Source organism: Bos mutus, chromosome 13 (genome assembly GCF_027580195.1).
Source record: "Bos mutus isolate GX-2022 chromosome 13, NWIPB_WYAK_1.1, whole genome shotgun sequence".
Classification (NCBI taxonomy): Eukaryota; Metazoa; Chordata; class Mammalia; order Artiodactyla; family Bovidae; genus Bos; species Bos mutus.
In genome coordinates, this window is record NC_091629.1 from 48,510,686 (window position 1) to 48,531,082 (window position 20,397).

The 20,397-nt window shown below is 41.7% G+C and overlaps 1 protein-coding gene across 3 annotated transcripts in view; it reads left to right on the forward strand.

The window, feature by feature from the left end:
- Positions 1-2,353: 2,353 nt before the first annotated feature.
- Positions 2,354-20,397, forward strand: part of ACSS2 (acyl-CoA synthetase short chain family member 2) — a 46,851-nt gene continuing 28,807 nt past the window's right edge. For 2 of the 3 annotated variants that reach the window (XM_070381627.1, XM_070381628.1), the window contains exons 1-2: positions 2,355-2,618; positions 10,782-10,977. In XM_070381627.1, the coding sequence (XP_070237728.1) occupies positions 2,441-2,618; positions 10,782-10,977 (374 nt within the window). In that variant the 5' untranslated portion in view covers positions 2,355-2,440. Of the gene's footprint in view, positions 2,619-10,781; positions 10,978-20,397 lie in introns of all 3 variants that reach the window. The other variant, XM_070381629.1, reaches the window with a different exon arrangement.

Consider the following 20,397-nt stretch of genomic DNA (forward strand, 5'->3'; position numbering starts at 1 on the left):
CTCCGACAAATTCCAACTACACCAGAGCTTGCTCTACTACCCCGTCTCCAAGGACGGGATGTTGGTTCCCTTTATTATTAGGCCTTTTGTCCAAATTTCCATTTAACAGTCTATCTGCCTGTCTTCCAGTACTCACAGACAGATGAGAATCATATTTTCGTTACCCTTCCCTGGACATGAAGAGAATATCTGCTTTTTCTCATGGTCTCTCCTTTCCACAATCCCTGGCAGAGGGAGGAGGCTGGTTAAGCCCCTGGCCACATATCCCCTCCTCCCCCAACCTCAGGCTCCAGGCTTAGAGATGACTTTAACCCTGTGAAATCCCTTTGGGGTACAGCATCTGCCATACCACCTGTAGACAGGAGAGGGCAGCAGTGTGTTGGGAAACCACTCTGGAGCTTAAGAGAAGAGCTGGGAAGAGCAAGAGGTAGAGGGCTGCCCAGAATTTTGTGTGTGGGACTGGAAGAGGACCGTTTATACTAGGACCGTGTGCCTTTGGACTAGAACTATTTGCCATCACTTCATGGCAAATAGATGGGGAAACAATGGAAAAAGTGATAGACTTTATTTTCTTGGGCTCCAAAATCACTGCAGATGGTGACTGCTGCCATGAAATTAAAAGACGCTTGCTCCTTGGAAGAAAAACTATGACCAACCAAGACAGCATATTAAAAAGCAGAGACATCACTTTGCCGACAAAGGTCCATCTAGTCAAAGCTATGACTTTTCCAGGAGTCATGTATGGATGTGAGAGTTGGACCATAAAGAAAACTGAACACCGAAGGATTGATGCTTTTCAACTGTAGTGTTGGAGAAGACTCTTGAGAGTCCCTTGGACCACAAGGAGGTCAAACCAGTCAATCCTAAAGGAAATCAGTTCTGAATATTCATTGGAAGGACTGATGCTGAAGTTGAAACTCCAATACTTTGGCCACCTGTTGCAAAGAACTTACTCCTTAGAAAAGACCCTGATGCTGGGAAAGACTGAAGGCAGGAGGAGAAGGGGACGACAGAGGATGAGATGGTTGGATGGCATCACCGACTCAGTGAACATGAGTTTGAGCAAGCTCCAGGAGTTGGTGGTGGACAGGGAGGTCTGGCATACTGTAGTCCAAGGGTTTGCAAAGAGTTGGACATGACTGAGCGACTGAACTGAACTGAACTGAACTGAATTTAGGATGTGCTGGGCATGAGATTAGTTGGACAAAGAACAAGAGAGCAGGTGGGAAGGGAGGCTGGGCCAGATGGGGTTCTGCGTAGGCTTCAGGAAGTGGGGGCTGCCTGCTTCCGGGCCTCAGAATCACTCTTGGATTTAAGTACTTGAGGATCCTTCCTGACTTGATGGCTGTTCTGTAAATGGATGGGTGGGAGTGGGCCCTTCTTGGTGGTGAGTACAGAGATGGAGGGTCCTGGCTGGTCCCTCCTTTCTGGAGTGGAAGGGATAGAGGGAAGCTGGAGGTATTTGAGCCCAGGTGTCTCTTGATGAAGTAAGAGACTGGGAAGGAAACAAGGGTGTGATTGATTCCTTCTATTTGCCTAGACTTTATTTCACAAGACTTAGCTTCAGCCAGATAAGGTGGTAAAAACTTCTGGAGGCAGGAGACCTAGGTTTGGCCCAAGTTACAGTCCTTTTTTCTGGGACTTTGTACAAAGTCCTCCCTTTCCCTGAGTCTACAATTTATGCAATGAAATGGGTTTGTTAGCAAAGACTTGAGGCGCCTCCTAGTCTTAATTTAATGAATCTTTGCATTTTAGGTCTGGATGGAAATTTGTGGAGGCAGGGAAAGTAAAGAACTCTCCTCAAGAGTGGAAGAAAATATGAGTTTCCTCAGGGTGGGGGTTAGTTCCCAGAGCGAAAGTGTGTCACCCGGAAAGGACCCTACTCCACCTGGCTATTCCACTCGGTGGGGTGACAGGCTTGTGCAATCAGATCGCGGGGCGGCTCCTCGATGGGCCTGACCAAACTCCGTTCGTTCGTTAGCCCAGCTCTTTCCTGCTCATGCCCCGCCCTAACTCAACTCTGCATCTGTAACTCCAAGACCCCACCCCACCCTGGTCACTCCATGGTCCTGCCTCCTCTCCTGTCACATCCAGCCTCGCCACTCCCGGTCACTCCACGGGCCCACCCTCTCGCCTGTCACGCCTGGCCCCTCCCCCTTTGCTTTCCCGCTGAGGCTCCACCCCTTCCGCAAGTAAGCTCCGCCCCATGCCCCAAGCAATGCTCAACTTTGGCCAATGGGTTTCTTTGCTAGCCCTGGTCCCAACACCACCAGGCACGGCTCCGCCCCTCTGGGCCTCTCCCCCTTGCACCTGCCTAAGCCCCGCCCCCGCCACCAGGCCCCGCCCCCTCTTCAGGCCCCGCCCCACGGTCGGCCTGTTTTCCGCGCCTGGGCGCCGGCTGCTACGGCCAAGGCGGCTACTCTGTTCGGAACTTGAGGTGATGGGACTTCCCGAAGAGCGGAGCCGGAGCGGCAGCGGGAGCGGGGCCCGGGAGGAAGCTGGAGCCCGGAGCCCGACACGGAGCTGGTCTCCGCCGCCCGAGGTCAGCCGTTCGGCGCACGTCCCCTCGCTGCAGCGCTACCGCGAGCTGCACCGGCGCTCCTTGGAGGAGCCGAGAGGTGAGGCAGGGCCCGGGCGGGCCTGAGGGACGTCAGCTAGGAGAGAAGTGGGGGTTCACAGGAGAGGGAGGAATTGGGGGTGTTCCGTCGGGAAATGGAAGTTCCGTGAGGAGATGGAGGTTCCCTTGGGAAATTGGGGAGTCGGTAAGGAGATAAAGGTTATGTGATGGAAGAATAGCGGTTCTTTAAGGAGATGGAAAAGGGGTTCTGGGAGGAGGGGGTTCTCTGAGGCGAAGGAGGAAATGTCGTTCTGTAGGAAATGAGCGTCTCCTAGGAGTTGGGGGGTTCGTTTGCGACTTGGGGGTTCGCAGGTTCTGTGAACGTCTGAAAGAGAGAAAATGTCCTGAAAAGAGTTTCTCATACGAAGAGTCGGGTTCTTAGGGGCCAGGAGCGCCTTGAAGGGAGGCGGGCCACGAAGAGAACTTTCTTTACCGCTTTTCAGCCCAGCTCAGCCCGTGCCTCCTGACAACTTTCGCCTGTGAGTTAGTCTCCACTGCTGAGGGGCACTCGAGTCCCATCCTGGCATCCCCAAGTTAGTAATGGAGATCTATTTTTAGTATTTCAGAAATCCCGATGGAAACTACCATGTAAAACTGAACAAGTCACTAAAATATTGTCTTTAAAATAAAAAAATTAGGGCTGGGATTGTAATAACTCCGTAATTCTGATAGGTAGTGCCATGTCTTTGAGACTCAAGCTGGGTAAGGGGATGTAGCTGAATTGGGAGGCGGCATGATGCTGGCAGTGGGACATGCATGAACAATCTGGATTTGATCTTGGCTCTGCCACTCATTTGCTCTTTGGTCTTGAGATTTTAAAACCTGTCTGAAATTCCTTTTCTTTACCTATAAAATAGAGGTAATAAGACCTGCCTCGAAGATTTGTTTGAGGGCTAAAATGAGTAGTAAGTGAAGTGTGCATTATAGAGTGCCTGATGCACAGCAGCGTTCACTAAATAGTGGTTAGTTTGATAACCATAAGAGCAATGTGGATGAAGCCACTATTGAGTAAGCAAGATAAGATTAAATCAGGTGTAGAGCCGTTGATTGCTGCAGGCAATGTCCAAGTTTTAGTGCTCAGACCTCGTTTTTTTTTTAGGTGTTCTTATAGATATTTGTTGACTAAATTTGTCTATGTAGACCACCCCTTAGACAAATATTACACTTAATCTTTTAGTTGACTCTTGTGGCTGGTAATTCTTTCCTTGTCAAGTTCCTACTCTTCAAAAAGATTTCATAGTAGGCTTCCTTTAATAGGGAAATGAGCCAATATCTTTAAATAAAAACACAATCACGTGGAAGTTTCATAAAATACAACACACACCTGTATCCACCAACTATCCTAGGATTCTGACTTCTTGGGATAGCACTGAATTTTTGTTGGGATTCTCTAGGAATAAAATATAAAGGCCAATTCATATACTGGCTCTAAAGCAATATCATCATATCTTCATCTTTCCAATGGAGACTTCCTAGTTGGCTCTTAGAGAGGTGATCTTATCTATAGACTCACTTCCTAATCAGAGTTCACTTTCAGATTAGATAACCCCAGCTTGTTTCTTTTTCTTTCTTTCTTTTTAAAATTGAAGTATAGTTGATTTATAATGTGTTTGTTTCAGGTATACAGTTCAAAGTAGTTCAATTATTTACACATATGTCCATATTCTGGAGAAGGCAATGGCACCCCATTCCAGTACTCTTGCCTGGAAAATCCCATGGATGGAGGAGCCTGGAGGGCTGCAGTCCATGGAGTCGCTAGGAGTCAGACACGACTGAGCAACTTCACTTTCACTTTTCACTTTCATGCATTGGAGAAGGAAATGGCAACCCACTCCAGTGTTCTTGCCTGGAGAATCCCAGGGACAGCGGAGCCTGGTGGGCTGCCGTCTATGGGGTCACACAGAGTTGGACACGACTGAAGTGACTTAGCAGCAGCATGTCCATATTCAGACTCTTTTCCCTTATAGGTTATTACAAAACAGAGTATAGTCCCCTGTGCTATACAGTAGGTTCTTGTTGGTTATCTATTTTATATATATTAGTGTGTGTGTGTGTGTGTGTGTGTGTGTGTGTGTGCATGTGCTAAGTTGCTTCAGTTGTGTCTGACTCTGTGACCCTATGGACTATAGCCTGCCAGGTTCCTCTGTCCATGGGATATTCCAGAATACTGGAATGGGTTGCCATTTCCTCCTGCAGGAGATCTTCCTGACCCAAGGATTGAAGCTGCATCTCTTGCATCTACTGTATTGGCAGGCGTGTTCTTTACCACTAGAGCTACCTGGGAAGCCCAGTACTGTGTATGTGTTAACCCCAAACTTCTAATTTATCCCTCCCCTCCTACCTCAGGCCTCTTTTCACTTCTCTTCCCTCTCTATATTTTTTCCTGTCATGAGTTCATGTTTCCCATGTTTTCATTTTTTTAAATTAAGGTAACATTATTTAAGCTCCCTGTATACAATATTGTATTTCTACTTCTGTGTACTCTATGGTGTGATCACCACCAAAAATTTAGTTTCCACCCATCACCATACAGTTACCCTCTTTACTCATTTTACCCTCCCCACTTCACCTCTGGTAACCAGTAATCTGTTCTCTGTATGTGTGTTTGTTTTGTTTAGTTTGGTTGTTCATTTATTTTGTTTTTTACATTGCACATATGAGTGAAAGCATATGGTATTTGTCTTTGACTCTGTCTGAAATTGTAAGTTTTCATTCTTTTTATGGTTGAGTAATATTCATATTACTTCCCTGATGGCTCAGACAATAAAGAATCTGCCTGCAATGCAGGAGACCCAGGTTCAATATCCAGGTCAGGAAGATCCTCTGGAGAAGGAAATGTCAACCCACTCCAGTATTCCTGCCTGTAGAATCCTTTGGACAGAAGAGTTTGGTGGACTACAGTCCATAGGGTCACAGAGAGTTGGAGACTTGGAGACTGACACTTTTTTGACTTTAATATTTGTATATCTATATGCTGCTGCTGCTAAGTCACTTCAGTTGTGTCCGACTCTGTGCGACCCCATAGATGGCAGCCCACCAGGCTCCCCGGTCCCTGGGATTCTCCAGGCAAGAACACTGGAGTGGGTTGCCATTTCCTTCTCCAATGCAGAAAAGTGAAAGTGAAGTTGCTCAGTCGTGTCCGACTCCTAGCAACCCCATGGACTTGGAGCCTACCAGGCTCCTCCGTCCATGGGATTTTCCAGGCAAGAGTACTGGAGTGGGGTGCCATTGCCTTCTCCGTATATCTATATAGGTAAATACATATCTCTATATATCACATCTTCTTTATCATTCATTTATCAGTGGACACTTAGGTTACTTCCATGTCTTGGCTATTCACTGTAAACATAATAAACATAGGAGTGCATATATCTTTTCAAAATAGTGTTTCTGTTTTCTTGAGAAAAATACTCAGAAGTGGAATTGCTGGATCATCTAATAGTCCTGTTCTTAATTTTTTGAGAAATTGCTATACTCCAAAGTGGCTGCAACAGTATGCATTCCCAACAAAAATGTATGAAGGCTCCATCTCTTCACATCTTTTTCAACACTTGTTTCTTGCCTTTTTGATAATAGCCATTCAGACATGTGTGAGGTGATATACCATTGTGGCTTTGACTTGCATTTTCCTAATAACAAGTAGTACTGAACATCTTTTCATGTATCTGTTGGCTATCAGTATGTCTTTGGAAAAATGTCTATTCAGCACCTCTGATCACTTTTTAATTGGGTTACTTGTTATTTTGTTGTTGAGTTGTATGCGTTCTTTATGTATTTTGAATGCTAACCCTTTATCCGATATATGATTTGCAAATACCTTCTCCCCAATGATGAGCTGTTACTGTCACAGTAACTCTTTTTGTGTATACTTAGCTTTGTATCCAGGATCTCACTTATGCTCTAGTCTCAAATTGCATAGGCCTGTAGAGCATTTTATTCACATATCATGATGTTATACCGTATTTAACATTACTGTGAGTCAGATTTACCAATTTTCCCTTCCAAATCTGCTCTTCTTCCTAATGTTCTAATCCCTGCCAGTGGCACTATCCCAAATCTTATCTATCTGTATATCTTATTTATTTATATGTTGCTAACTGCTTGCTGGGCACAAATTCTGTTTGTTTGATGTAGAGACTATTATCCCCATTTTTCAGAAAAGGAAACTGACACTTAGAGAGGTTAACTAAATTGAACAATGTCACAGAGGTACTTAGCGGTGGAGCTGAGATTTGAACCAACATAGTTTTGACTGCAGAATCTATACTCCCAGTAGCTATGCTAGGCCTCTTCCCTGATCCACAGTCTGCCTGTTATGAAATTCTATCAAATACTCTTTCCAAATATCTCTTAGGTTATCTTTTCTTCCATTTCCATAGACCCATTTAATTCAAGGGAGCAGCCTTCTAATTGGTTCTCTCTCCCCTAGTCTCACTCATCTCCATATTTCTGGTATATTTAGAATTATCTAAACACTATTGGACTGATATGGAAATAGTGCTTTCATATGTCACTTCAAAAACTTTCAATAGTTCCCTATTTCCTACAGTTTAAAGTGAAAATTCTGCCTTTCTTTCAGAATCTCTGGATAACTAGCCTACCCCACCTTTCTATTCTTATCTTCTGATACTCCCTACCACATGCCCCTCATTCTACAACAGACCATTCTTGTTGATATGCTGTATACACAAAAGTCCCTTTCCCATCACTATGGCTTTGCCCATTCCCTTCTGTTCCTCTCTACCTAATCAAACTTCACCAGTTCCACAGAGCATTTCCTGATCATGCCAGTCCATTATTATCTTTTCTAAACTTCAGTACTTAGAACATGTGCCGAAGAACCATCCAGAATTCAACAGCTCCACCATAAAAAAAATAAAAGCAAGAACTAAATGATTATGTATTTCCCTGATATTCCAGTGGTTAAGATTCCACGCTTCCACTGTAGGGGGCATGAGTTCGATCCCTGGTCATGGAACCACACTGCCTGTGGCCTGGCGGGCCAGAAAACAAAACAAAACTAAGTGATTATAAAACTCAGATTTCTTCACTTCTTGTTGATGGACATAAATGTGGTTCATATATGGTTTTACATAATCTGTGCCTACTACTGTCACTTAAAATGTATTTTTTTGAGTATACACATATTAAATGTAGTTATAACAACATGGAACTTAGAGTTAGATCTTATTTTTTATTCAGGTTACTAGCTGTGTGATTCTTGGGAGAGTTTCCTATGTGTCCTGAGCTTCAGTTTTCTCATGTATTAAAATCAAGATCATCAGAGGGCCATATAAAAATTAAATGAGATTAGCTCAATCCTTGGACATTAATGGCATTCATTAAAATGCCAGTTCCCATTTGTTCTCTCATTAATGGCCATTTAGTACCCTATTGTATCACTACCATTAAAGAGATTTCATCTCTTTAGTTTTCATCGATTTTTTCATTGTTGAGCGTTAGGGTCGTTTCTAGTTTTACTGCTATAAATGGTGTTAGTATAAACATCTCTTGAGTAATCACTTTTTTCCCCTGTGGTATTATTTTCTTAGGGTGTGTTTCCCCAAAGTTAGCAGTTGAAAGAATATAAAACATTTTATGACTCTTGTCATGCATTGCCCTGCTGTTCAGTAACATTGTGCTAATTTCTTACAATGCTGTTATCATATAACAGATCGGTTTTCTAGGGTCACTTGGGCATTGAGTTCAATATTTTCTTAGTCTTTGCTGGTCTCAGAGGCATATAATGGCACCTTGGGGTTGATTTGATTTGGATTTCTTTAATTCATTGCAAGTTGTATAGAAAGAAAAGAAAGTGAAGTCACTCAGTCGTGTCTGACTCTTTGTGACCCAATGGACTATAGCCTGCTGGGCTCCTCCATCCATTGGACTTTCCAGGCAAGAATACTGGAGTGGGTTGCCAATTCCTTCTCCAGGGGAATCTTCCCGACCCAGGGATCGAACCCAGGTTTCCTGCATTGTAGGCAGACTCTTTACTGCCTGAGCCACCAGGGAATCTGGTGGCAAGATGTATACCATGTGATTTAGCTTTCAGTATATTCTGTCTTGTATACTCAAAAATATTTTATGTTTTAGTCTCATTGTTGCCAAAATCTTGTCTCTCTGTGTACCAATGCCAAACAGAAATACGGAGACAGAGTTATGGAGGAGAAGGAAAGAATAGCTTTATTACTTTGCCAGGCAGAGGGGGAACACAGTAGGCTAGTGCCTCAAGAACTATGCCTCCTCCCTGGTGAGAAGGGAAAGGTTATATAGTCAGGCAGGAGTATGTGATAAGGATCAAGGTAATAACAGTCTTGTATTCTTTCTTCTGCAAAGTTCAAAAGGGTGGGGTTCCTGACAAGATTGGATGTGTGGAGGGTCTTAGGTGGTCCAGTGTCCTAACCTTGATGAGCCTCTCTGGTCCTTTAATCTTGCTGTTTTACTGCTGTTCCTCCTTTGATGAGCAACTATGATGCCTTTTGGAACTGAGAGGTCATGGAGGCTGGATTCTTGCCTATAAGAAATGGGGGACAAACAGGCCTCTGTGCCCAGGAGTCCCACGGGGCCCTGGTCAACATCATTATCTCTATAATCAGACTGTATAAACTAAATCATCCAACTTGAACAAGTCACTTTACTTCTATAAATTTGATTTCTTGATATCAGTAAAATGAGAGGCCGATAACCTCTAAATTTCCTTCCATTGTTATGGTTCTGAGTGTCTCTCTCTCTCCTCTAGCTTGTGATCCAGTACTTAGACTATCCTAGGTGTTCTGCAACAGCATGTTTAACCTGTTGAGTACCTTTTCTCCAGAGTAACCAGGCAAATGTTTCAATATTGTAAGTCTTCTCTGGTTAAAACTGTACAATGACTTTCCATTGCTCTTAGAAACAGAAACTGTTAGTTGCTCAGTCATGTCCGACTCTTTGTAATGCCATGAGCTGTAGCCTGCCAGACTGCTCTGTCCATGGGATTTTCCAGGCAAGAATACTGGAACAGGTTGCTGTTTCCTTCTCCAGAGGATATTCCTGACCCAGGGATCAAACCCAGGTCTCCTGCATTGCAGGCAGATTATTCACCATCTGAGCCATCAAGGAAGCCTGTCGCTCTTAGGCTCAAATTCTCTATGCTTAGAAGGATTGCATGTTATCTGCCCAGTTTATGCCTTAATTTCTGCTATTCTTTCTCTTATTCTCAGTGCTTCAGCTTGAGGGAGTTCCTCTTAACGTATACCCATGGTTCTTTTCTGTCCCATAGTAATGTTTTTCCTGGTGGGAGAGTGGAGAAAAACTCGTATTCATCTTTCAGACTTTAGCAACAATGTCTTCCTCAGGGCAGTTCAAATCTTGACTTAGTATATGTATAAGTAGATATCACTAAGTCATGTCCGACTCTTTGCAACCTCATAGATTGTAGTCCGCCAGGTTCCTCTCTCCATGGGATTCCCCAGTCAAGAATACAGGAGTGGGTTGCCATGCCCTCCTCCATGGGATCTTCCTGATTCAGGGATTGAACTTGGGTCTTGTGCTTTTCAGGCAGATTCTTTACCCACTGACCCACCTTGGGCAAATTATTTAGCCTCTCTGAGCCTTGATTTTCAAACCAATAAAATAAGAATGAAAAACCCTACCTCCTACGGTTGTGGTAAGAACTAAATGAGATAATGCATTTAAAGAGTTTAAAAGCCACATCTGGTACTTAGCAAGTAACACTTGGGCAAATAGTAGTAGGAGAAAGAGATGCTCATTAAGTAATTGCTGAGAGTGAATGAACAAATTTTTCCTTGTCATGGGAGGCTCTGTGGGTAAAAGATCTCTTCCTTTCATTAATTAATTCATTAGAAAAGTTACTGATTAACTACAATGTACTAGGCATTGTGATAGGCACTGGTTGCAGTTTGAATAGATGGTGAAAAATGGAGTGGATATTTTGAGAAGGGAGGGAAGAAACTTGAGTCAAGATTCAGCCCATGGGAGTAAAGATGGTTTAAGAGTGTGGTGGGTGTTAAGATTTGAGAGGTAGAAGAGGGACCCAGGTGATAGGTTCTAGAGTACAGGGCAGAGAAATTGTGATTTGGTGCTATGCATAGAATGGTAAGCCATCTGAGGATAAGTGTGCCTCAGAAGCTAAATGATGTCTGGGCTTCCTTTTCTGTTGTAGAGTTTTGGGGAGACATTGCCAAGGAATTTTACTGGAAGACCCCATGTCCTGGTCCATTCCTTCAGTACAACTTTGATGTGACTAAAGGGAAAATCTTCATTGAATGGATGAAAGGAGCAACTACCAACATCTGCTACAACGTACTGGATCGAATTGTCCATGAGAAAAAACTTGGCGATAAAGTTGCTTTTTACTGGTAAAAACACCTATCTTATAGCCTGTGGCAGATAAAAAGTCACCCTGACATTTATATAGCATTTTATAGTTCACAAAGTACCTTAAAAATCCATGCATTTGATGCTTACAACAACCCAGAAGAATAAGCAAAGTATCATTAACTTAATGTCTCAGGTGAGGAAAAATACCTCAAGTTAAATGACTTCCCTAAAATCATGTAACTAGTATGTGACAGAACTGACATTCAAAATCAAGTGTCCTGACTTCTAGTCTAGTGTTTTCAACTTGTAGTTGGAAAGAACAATGTGAGGGGGTAAATGGAAGTGAAAAGGACTATGTTGTTTTCTTATTCTTGCTTTGGGAGAAAAGTGGATTGTGGATTTTTCGCTGCCACCACCACTGTTATCATCATTACCTTTGATTGAGCTATATGCCAGATACTGTGCTCAAGTGCTTCACACATATTATCCTATTTGATGCTCACAACAACTAAAAATATATTATTTATTTTCCTCGTTTTACATATGTGAAAATGAAATTCTGAGATGTAAATAGATGACTTATTTGAAGTTATACAGCTAGTAAGAAGGACTGATATTCACATCCTGGTAGCACAGTTCCAGAGTTTTACTCTTAACCATGACATTATACTATCCTTCTAATTTCTTATACTAGCCTCTCAACAGCTTTGCAAATTAGGTATTCTTAGCCCAATTTTATAGCTGAAGAAATGAAGCATGCATCTCTGCTTCATAGTGAATAAGCTCATAGAGTGAGTAACTGGTGGAGCCAGGGTTCAAACCCAAGTCTGTCTGATTCCTTGTTTTTAACACTCAGCCATGCTGACTCCTCCACTGAAACTAAAACCCCCTCTTCCTAGCAACATAGCTTAGAGGAGATGTTACTAAACTGAACCTGAAATAGGACCTTGAAGTTCCAGTTATTGGGGTGTTTCTGCCACCAATCATAAGCACTTTGAGAATTAATCTGTTTCTTTTTTAAATCAGCCAGTAGGAGCATATTGGTATTTCACGGATGCGTTAAATTTGTAGTCAGTAAAACGTTGCCCAGTTTGTGTGATATATTAAGAAAAACCCTCACCTGAGAGATAGGAAATTCAGTTTCTCACTTTAACTCTGCCATCCACTTGCCATGTAACCATAGGCAAGGCATTTAACTCTCTGAGAGTCAATTTCCTTGTCCATAAAATGGGGGTAATATTAAATCCCACCCTTGCCCTATAACTGGATTGTTAGGAGAATCAAATATGATTTTGTAAAAGTATTTATTTATTTATTGGGAAACACTGTACAAATGTGAGTGGTCTGTTACCACATTACCATTGCTCAGGTTGGGGTCACTTTGCCACTGAAATTCACAGTCCATTATGCCTGTTGAGACTTTGTTTAGCTCCTGCCATGAGACTTTATGCTTGAGCTCCAGCTGACACTTGGGCCCATCTCCTAGGTTCCTCAGAGATCAGAAAACCTTTAAAGATCTGGATAGGAGATACTTTGTCTGAATTTGTTCCCTGGTTTGAAATCAAGTGCATGATGAAAGACTGGAAAGGCACAAGCCAGAATTGTTTATTCAATGGATATTGCTGCAGAATCCTTGAGGCCCTTCTTTCTAGTTTCCCTACCATCTGTACTTGAACAGAGCCTGTCTTTCCACATATGTAAAATGAAAGGAGTAGATTAGATCAGTGTTTTCCCAAGAATGCTTTTGAAACCACTAATTACTAGACATATTAGCAGGAACTTTTTTTTTTTTTTTTCCGAGCAGAAGCTTCTTGATTCATGAAAAAAAAACAGACTGAGAAGCACTGTATAATAAATTACGTTTCCAGGATTTTCATTGTGTATTGATACAGTAAAGGCTCCAAAAAGTCCTACAGTAAAGATACCTGATTCATTTTAACATGGGATTTCTAAAGTTTATTTGAGCCCCAAACATTTTTTATAGCATGCGATTAACATCACAAGAAGCAGTATTCCATGGAACACTGATTTATGAAGCACTTGATGTATAATCTCTACATTTACTTCTCATGCAAAATTCTGTAACTCTGTAACAAGACATTTTCACTCCATTTTTACATTGGTCAGTCAACCAATAAGAATTTTAAAGATATTGAGTACTCAGCCCTGAGTGTTATGGTACAGGGGTAAGAAGAATGGGAGACAAGTACCACATGGGCCATTATTATTCAAGTCTCAATCTACAAATAAATCACATTTGTTAAAAGAAAGTAAAGTGCAAATATCCCAGATATTTGTTTACTTCCCTTTTTTACCTCTATATTTTAAAATAATATGCTTACACTGCAATTTCTTTTGTTTTTGAAGAAAGCATTGACTTCCTTTTATGATAAATGAGAATTCAGTTCTTATATACTACTCCAACTTCTTTCTCTTAATCTCAACATAATTATACCTCTATTTTTTAGTTAATTTAAAATCAATGCTTATTTTAGAATAATATATGATTGTATTTCCTTTTATATAAAGATTTTTGTTTTCAAAGAAGTTAAAAATCGCCTAAAATTTTCTTATACTATTTGCCTTTATCATATACTCAATATTTTTCAAACTATCATATAATTTATTCTGTGAAGTTCTCTTTTTCCCCTTGGTCCTAGAGCCTACCTTCTTTCTGCTCTAATTTTTATTAATGTTTTTAAAGTGACATCTTTTCAGTGATTTGCTCCAGTTGATACACTTCTTATGGAGCGATAGTATGACTTTCTTTTCAGCCTAGACATTTAGATAACTCAAGTGGCTTTCTTTTCTTTTTTCTGAGCAAACTCCTGGAAATAGTGAAGGACAGGGAAATCTGGAGTGCTGCAGTCCAAGAGGTCACAGAGAGTTGGACACAACTTAGAACTGAACAGCAACAGCACAGTGGCATTAGAAAATCACATTTAGGGCAGATCTTATATACAAACTGAAGTAAGCCACTAACAAAGTGCTTCAGTTAGCCAAGATAGAACACTATTAAGAAGAATTTGCCTTTTAACTTTTGACTTGACACATGGTAAATATTCATGGAAGAATAGTATTTTTAGAATTTGAAGTGATTGTTTTATTAGAATCCATCTAGGCCAACTGTCCTTACAGATGTAAAGGGTTTATGCAGGGATCAATTTATTCAATAAATACTTATTAAGGACTTACTATGTACCAGGCAGTATTCTGAACAAACAAACAAACTCTCTACCCTCTTGGAGGTTATATTCCAGCTTAAGGAGACAGACAAACAAATCAATAAATATAAGACAGGTAGTGATAAGTGCTGTAGAAAAATACAAAGCAGTTTAAGGAAAAAGGAATGACAGTGAAAAATGGGGATTGATATTGGCGGCCCTCTCTGATCAAGGTGACATTTGAGACGCAATATGAAGGAAATGCAGAATGTCATGCATATAGTTGGTTGGGAAAGGAAACTATTCCAGGTACATGGAAGAGTAAGTGTAGAGGCCCTGGGACAGGAGTGTTTTGCTACCTAGTGTGTTTGAATACTAGCTAGGAACTTAGCGTAGCTGAAGCAGTATTAGTTAGAAAAACAGAGTGATACGGAATGAGGTCAGCAGGACACTAGATTGTATAGATTGAAAGATTTGGGTTTTTTTTTTTTCCACAGTGAAATGGGGAACCACTGGAAAATCTTGAGCGTAGAAGTGACAGTGATTTGACTTATGTTTAGAACCTGTCTTTATGTTGAGAATAGACCGTTGAAGGGCAAGATTAGAAGCATGGAGACTTATGAGGCTATTATAGAAATCCATGTGAACAATGATAGTGATTGAAGGTGCTTCAGTTCAGTTCAGTCGCTCAGTTGTGTCCGACTCTTTGTGACCCCATGAATCGCAGCACGCCAGGCCTCCCTGTCCATCACCAACTCCCGGAGTTCACTCAGACTCACGTCCATCGAGTCGGTAATGCCATCCAGCCATCTCATCCTCTGTCGTCCTCTTCTCCTCCTGCCCCCAATCCTTCTCAGCATCAGAGTCTTTTCCAATGAGTCAACTCTTCACATGAAGTGGCCAAAGTACTGGAATTTCAGCTTTAGCATCATTCCTTCCAAAGAACACCCAGGGCTGATCTCCTTCAGAATGGACTGGTTGGATCTCCTTGCAGTCCAAGGGACTCCCAACAGTCTTCTCCAACACCACAGTTCAAAAGCATCAATTCTTTAGCTCTCAGCTTTCTTCACAGTCCAACTCTCACATCCATGCATAACCACTGGAAAAACCATAGCTTTGACTAGACGGACTAGACGGACCTTTGTTGGCAAAGTAATGTCTCTGCTTTTGAATATGCTATCTAGGTTGGTCATAACTTTCCTTCCAAGGAGTAAGCGTCTTTTAATTTCATGGCTGCAATCACCATATGCAGTGATTTTGGAGCCCCCAAAAATAAAGTCTGACACTGTCTCCACTGTTTCCCCATCTATTTCCCATGAAGTGATGGGACCAGATGCCATGATCTTCGTTTTCTGAATGTTGAGTTTTAAATCAACCTTTTCACTCTCCTCTTTCACTTTCATCAAGAGGCTTCTTAGTTCCTTTCTGCCATAAGGGTGGTGTCATCTGAATATCTGAGGTTATTGATATTTCTCCTGGAAATCTTGATTCCAGCTTGTGCTTCTTCCAGAAGGTGCTTAGAAATGGTCAAAATCTGGATCTATTTTGAGTGAAGAGCCCATGGAATTTGCTGACTTGAATTGGATGTAAGGTGTGAAAGAAAAGGGAATCAAGATTGTATTCAACAGTGGTGAGGTCCAGGACTAGGACATCTTGACCATTTTTGGACACCTCTGAAAAGATTTTATGCAGGGGAGTGATGTCACAGCTGGGCTCAAGAAGATTAATCTGGATTCATATGGAAGTGAGAATATAAAGGCAGAGAGCTGAGAGTTTTGTTATTCAAGGTAGAGATGCCTAAACTGGGATATTGGTTGTGGGAATGGAATTGAACAATAAAATTATACAGAAATTTAGAGGAGAGAAACCAATATAGGTAACTGGTTGTGTAGATGTAGGAGAGACAGGCAAAGAAAGTGAGAGAAGAGTCAATTGTTCCCTCAGTCTTTATAGCACTTTACCTTTTTCAAAGGCACATGGTCATCTGATCCAAAAGCTAAATTTACCCTCTAGACAAGACTATGGTTTCAACCTCTCTTATACTTTCTTCCCCCTACCATGACAGGTAGGGGTGTTGGTGGGGATTTATGTGTATATGTATGTGAAAGAAATCAGTGACAAAGTTATTAGAACAGTCATTCACAGAGAGATAGTCAGTGAGGGACATTAGAGGTAGCTTTGGGAGTGAGGCCTGACTAGTTAAAGGGATAATGGCAAACAATGAGAAATTGGAGGATTAAGTAAAGGGTTTCTGAGGAGAGGGTAGAAAGAGTGGTTGGTGATTGTTTTTCAGGTGATTTATACAAGCTGCTCAGTCTCTAGGTTATTCCAGGAGAGGACCCCAATCTCTCAAGCCCCCAGAATTTGGTTTAGTCCATTCCTTCTACTTTTTGCTTTGGATTGCCTCTGGCTATCATTGTCTCTGAACCATCTCCTACCTCAGTCTCAACTGAAGTCTCTTTCCACAGGCTCTGGCTATTTTTCAATGCTTCCTTAGAAACTTCTGAGAAGCAGGTGTCTTTAAGAGTGATCTCAGGGCAGAGGCTCTGCTTTCAGGATCCCTTTATGTTCCCGAATATGAATTCGAAAGTATGCTATTTAGAGCTCTCCAGATCCTGGTGGGGTATGAGTGAGTGTGTGTACTTGAGGAGATGGGGATGGTTGAAAAGAGGAGATGAGCCCATGGTCTGACAAGGAGAAGACTGACTGTCAAGGTGACATGGAAAACTACAGCTCTAAAGTGTGTTGTCTTAGCATTCATGTCCAGGGACTCTATTCATTATCTAGGTCTGTGTCCTGGAGTTCATTTCAGTGATATTGGAATGGACAGACTTTTTTGTCCTCTATATCTTCACTAGTTTCACAATAGTGTATTTACTTATTAAAATATACCATTTGACCCTTGAACAATGTGAGTTTAAACTGCATGGGTCCACCTACAATGCAAATATTTTTCAACAGTAAGTTCTACAGTACTGCATGGTCTGTGGTTGATTGAATCAGCAGATACGGAGGAATCAAGGATATGGAGAGGCAACTGTAAGTTATAAGCAGATTAACCCCCATGTTGTTCAAGGGTCAACTGTACTTGCTAAGGAAAAACATTCATTGAGAAGGAATATGGCCTCAGACCATTCCCTTCCTCTCTCTGGGCCTTCCCTTTGTGAGAGTGATGGGAGGTGAACTACTGATACTCTGCAACACCCCTTCCTGCACTGATGTGTCAGGATTCTACAAGTGTTTGAAGAGGAAGTGGTTCTTAGAAGGTCTGTTGCACCGTGTAGTGGCTGTTTGGTGACTCAGTAGGCAGGCTGGTCTTCTGTTGATACGGTGAAGAAAAGGAGGATTTTAGAAGGTTTGGGGTGAAGAGGCTGAGGAAGAGTCTACTCCCCTCGCCTGGTAGCATGAACACTTTAGCACAAATACTTTAAACTAATGGGAGATATGTGGGGAAATAACTATGCTGGGAACAGTCTTTCTCCACTTGAATCAGATGGGCAGATTGTGGAGGAGGGCAGGGGTATTTCATGTTTAAGGTGTATTGTTAATTTTCTTCTCTTACTTCTCCCTGAGTTTTATGACCATTGATGCCTTAAAGAGTAATAAGTGGTGAAAATGAAACAACTAAGCTATGCTGTCCAAGACATTAGTCACTTTTTGAAAGTAGGTGGGATCTGAATAACATGTATAATAATAATAAACAGAATATGTTATATATTAATATATTATTATATGTACTAACATATGTAACAATAAGTGTGTAATAAATGGAGACTGTCTTGAGGCCTGACACAGTGTCCTGAGCCACGTCAACTACCTGTGTTTGTGTCTGGGCTGACTTCTTATACACGTGTATTGAGTAAATATTTAATGAAGAGAATGACTTTAGATAATGCCTATTTTTTGAGCCCTCTTAATCTCACTTGGAGAAGGCAATGACAACCCACTCCAGTACTCTTGCCAGGAGAATCCCATGGACGGGGGAGCCTGGTGGGCTACAGTCCATGGGGTCGCTGAGAGTCGGATCTGACTGAGCGACTTCACTTTCACTTTTCACTTTCATGCATTGGAGAAGGAAATGGCAACCCACTCCAGTATTCTTGCCTGGAGAATCCCAGGGACAGAGGAGCCTGTTGGGCTGCCATCTATGGGGTCGCACAGAGTCGGACACGACTGATGCAACTTGGCAGCAGCAGCAGCAATCTCACTATAAACAGAGGTAAACAGGATACTTGCTAAAGTTACTTCTGTCACTGATCTTCAGAATTTCTATCACAAATCTAGGAAACTGCAGTGGCAAGGCAGCAAGGAGGAAAGTTGGGGAAGGGGAGGAACCCAGTACTGGCCTCGTGCCTTTGATGAGAGCTGGTAGTTAGGTAGGGGCACAGGTTCTTGCCTTAGGGTAGCCTCACATTTACAACAGTAAATAAGAAGGCTTAGAGTTGTCTGCCTTTTCCTGGATTTGGTATGAAAGAGTTGGGTCACTGGTAATGATACTTAGTGTTTGATAATAATACTTTGAACCTTTATGAGAATTTGAGACTCCCAGACCTTTGAGGTCCACTTCCTGTACAAAGCAGGAGTTGTAGCCCCTGAATCTTCATTCCCAACAATTCTCATAGTGATCATTCTGATTCTGGAACATTACCAAAACCACAGAGTTCACACAATATGTATCACCTTGTTAGGCACCTCTGTTACAAAATTCTTAGATATATTCCCTCCCTATAACTTTATCCCTACTTATGCTCTTCCCATGGTCTTAATCCTATGTTCTGGGGTCACATGAATAATCCTATTCTTTTTTCCATGAGACATCTCTTCAGGCAGTTTGAAGGCAGTTATTATATCCCTTTGCTAAGCTGAATGTAGGAATCTAAATCTAGAAGATGCCTTGAAGATTCCTTCCATTGTTTCCCCATCTACTTGCCATGAAGTGATGGGAGCAGATGTCATAATCTTAGTTTTTTGAATGTTGAGTTTTAAGCCAGCTTTTTCACTCTCCTCTTTCTCTTTCATCAAGAAGCTCTTTAGTTCCTCTTTGCTTTCTGCCATAAAGGTTGTATCATCTGCATATCTGAGGTTATTGATATTTCTCCTGGCAAATAAAGAACTTAGTGTTTGGCAAACAATATATTAGCTAATTTTATCATTATGCCAAAGTCTCATTCCTAAAACAAGAAAGAGCAGAGCTGATCTGATTGAAACATAGATTGAAGGACAAGAGCCACATTCTGTTGGCTTCTTTACCTTGTCATTGTGTTCCCTGTGAGATATGTGTGTGGAACCTCTGGGGATTTGCAAAACTCAGTTTGGAAACCCTGATCTAGTCAGTGCCCTTGTTTTATGGATGAGGTAATCTTAAAGTTCCTTGTATAGTATAGTTTCTGGAACAACTCTATCGTGCATGTTGGTTTCCTGTAGACATTCTCTAGTTGGCCAGTATCACTTATTAAGTACTCTACCTATGGTATGCCTTGGACATGGAATTATTACCATTCTTTGCTCTGACCTTGCATATTAAAATCACATTAGACCCATTGACAGCCATACTCTACCACGCAGTCTCCCATAATGCCTAAGACTTTTCTGTTTGTTCTAATAATAAACTATATCTCATTTGCATTGTATGTGTATAATTTGTTCCCTTGTTTTTTTGAACCTGGGTATGGTTCACAGCAATACTTGACAGATGAGGAACTTAAGGCTCAGAGTGGAAGTGACTTGGCCAGATCACATAGCAGTTGAACTTGTTCTAGAGAGAACACTTACATTCTTTGTTATAGACACTATGCTTCTCCTTTCATGGACCTAGCTCCTTTGACTGTCTGTCACTTATTTAGCCAGTAGTTTACTTAGATGATTTAGGGTTGGCTTAAGAAATGTTGACCACAATTTATAATGATAATTTATAAGGCTAAACACATTAAAGGGCAAACCTCAAGGAAGTAAAATCCTTTTCTTAGCTGGGATGTGCTCATTCATCCATTCATTAAACAATTTTTAAAAACTGAATATTTACTACATATAGTCTGCATGGGGCTTCCCAGGTGGTGCTGGTGGTAAAGAACCCACCTGCCAATGCAGGAGATGTAAGAGATGTGGGTTCTATTCCTGGGTTGGGAAGATCCCTTGGAGGAGGGCATGGCAACTCATTCCAGTATTCTTGCCTGGAGAATCCCACGGACAGAGGAGCCTGGTGGGCTACGGTCCAGAGAGTCACAAAGAGTTGGACACAACTGAAGCGACTTAACACAGCATGGCACATAGTCTACATACTACCTTGAGAATAGT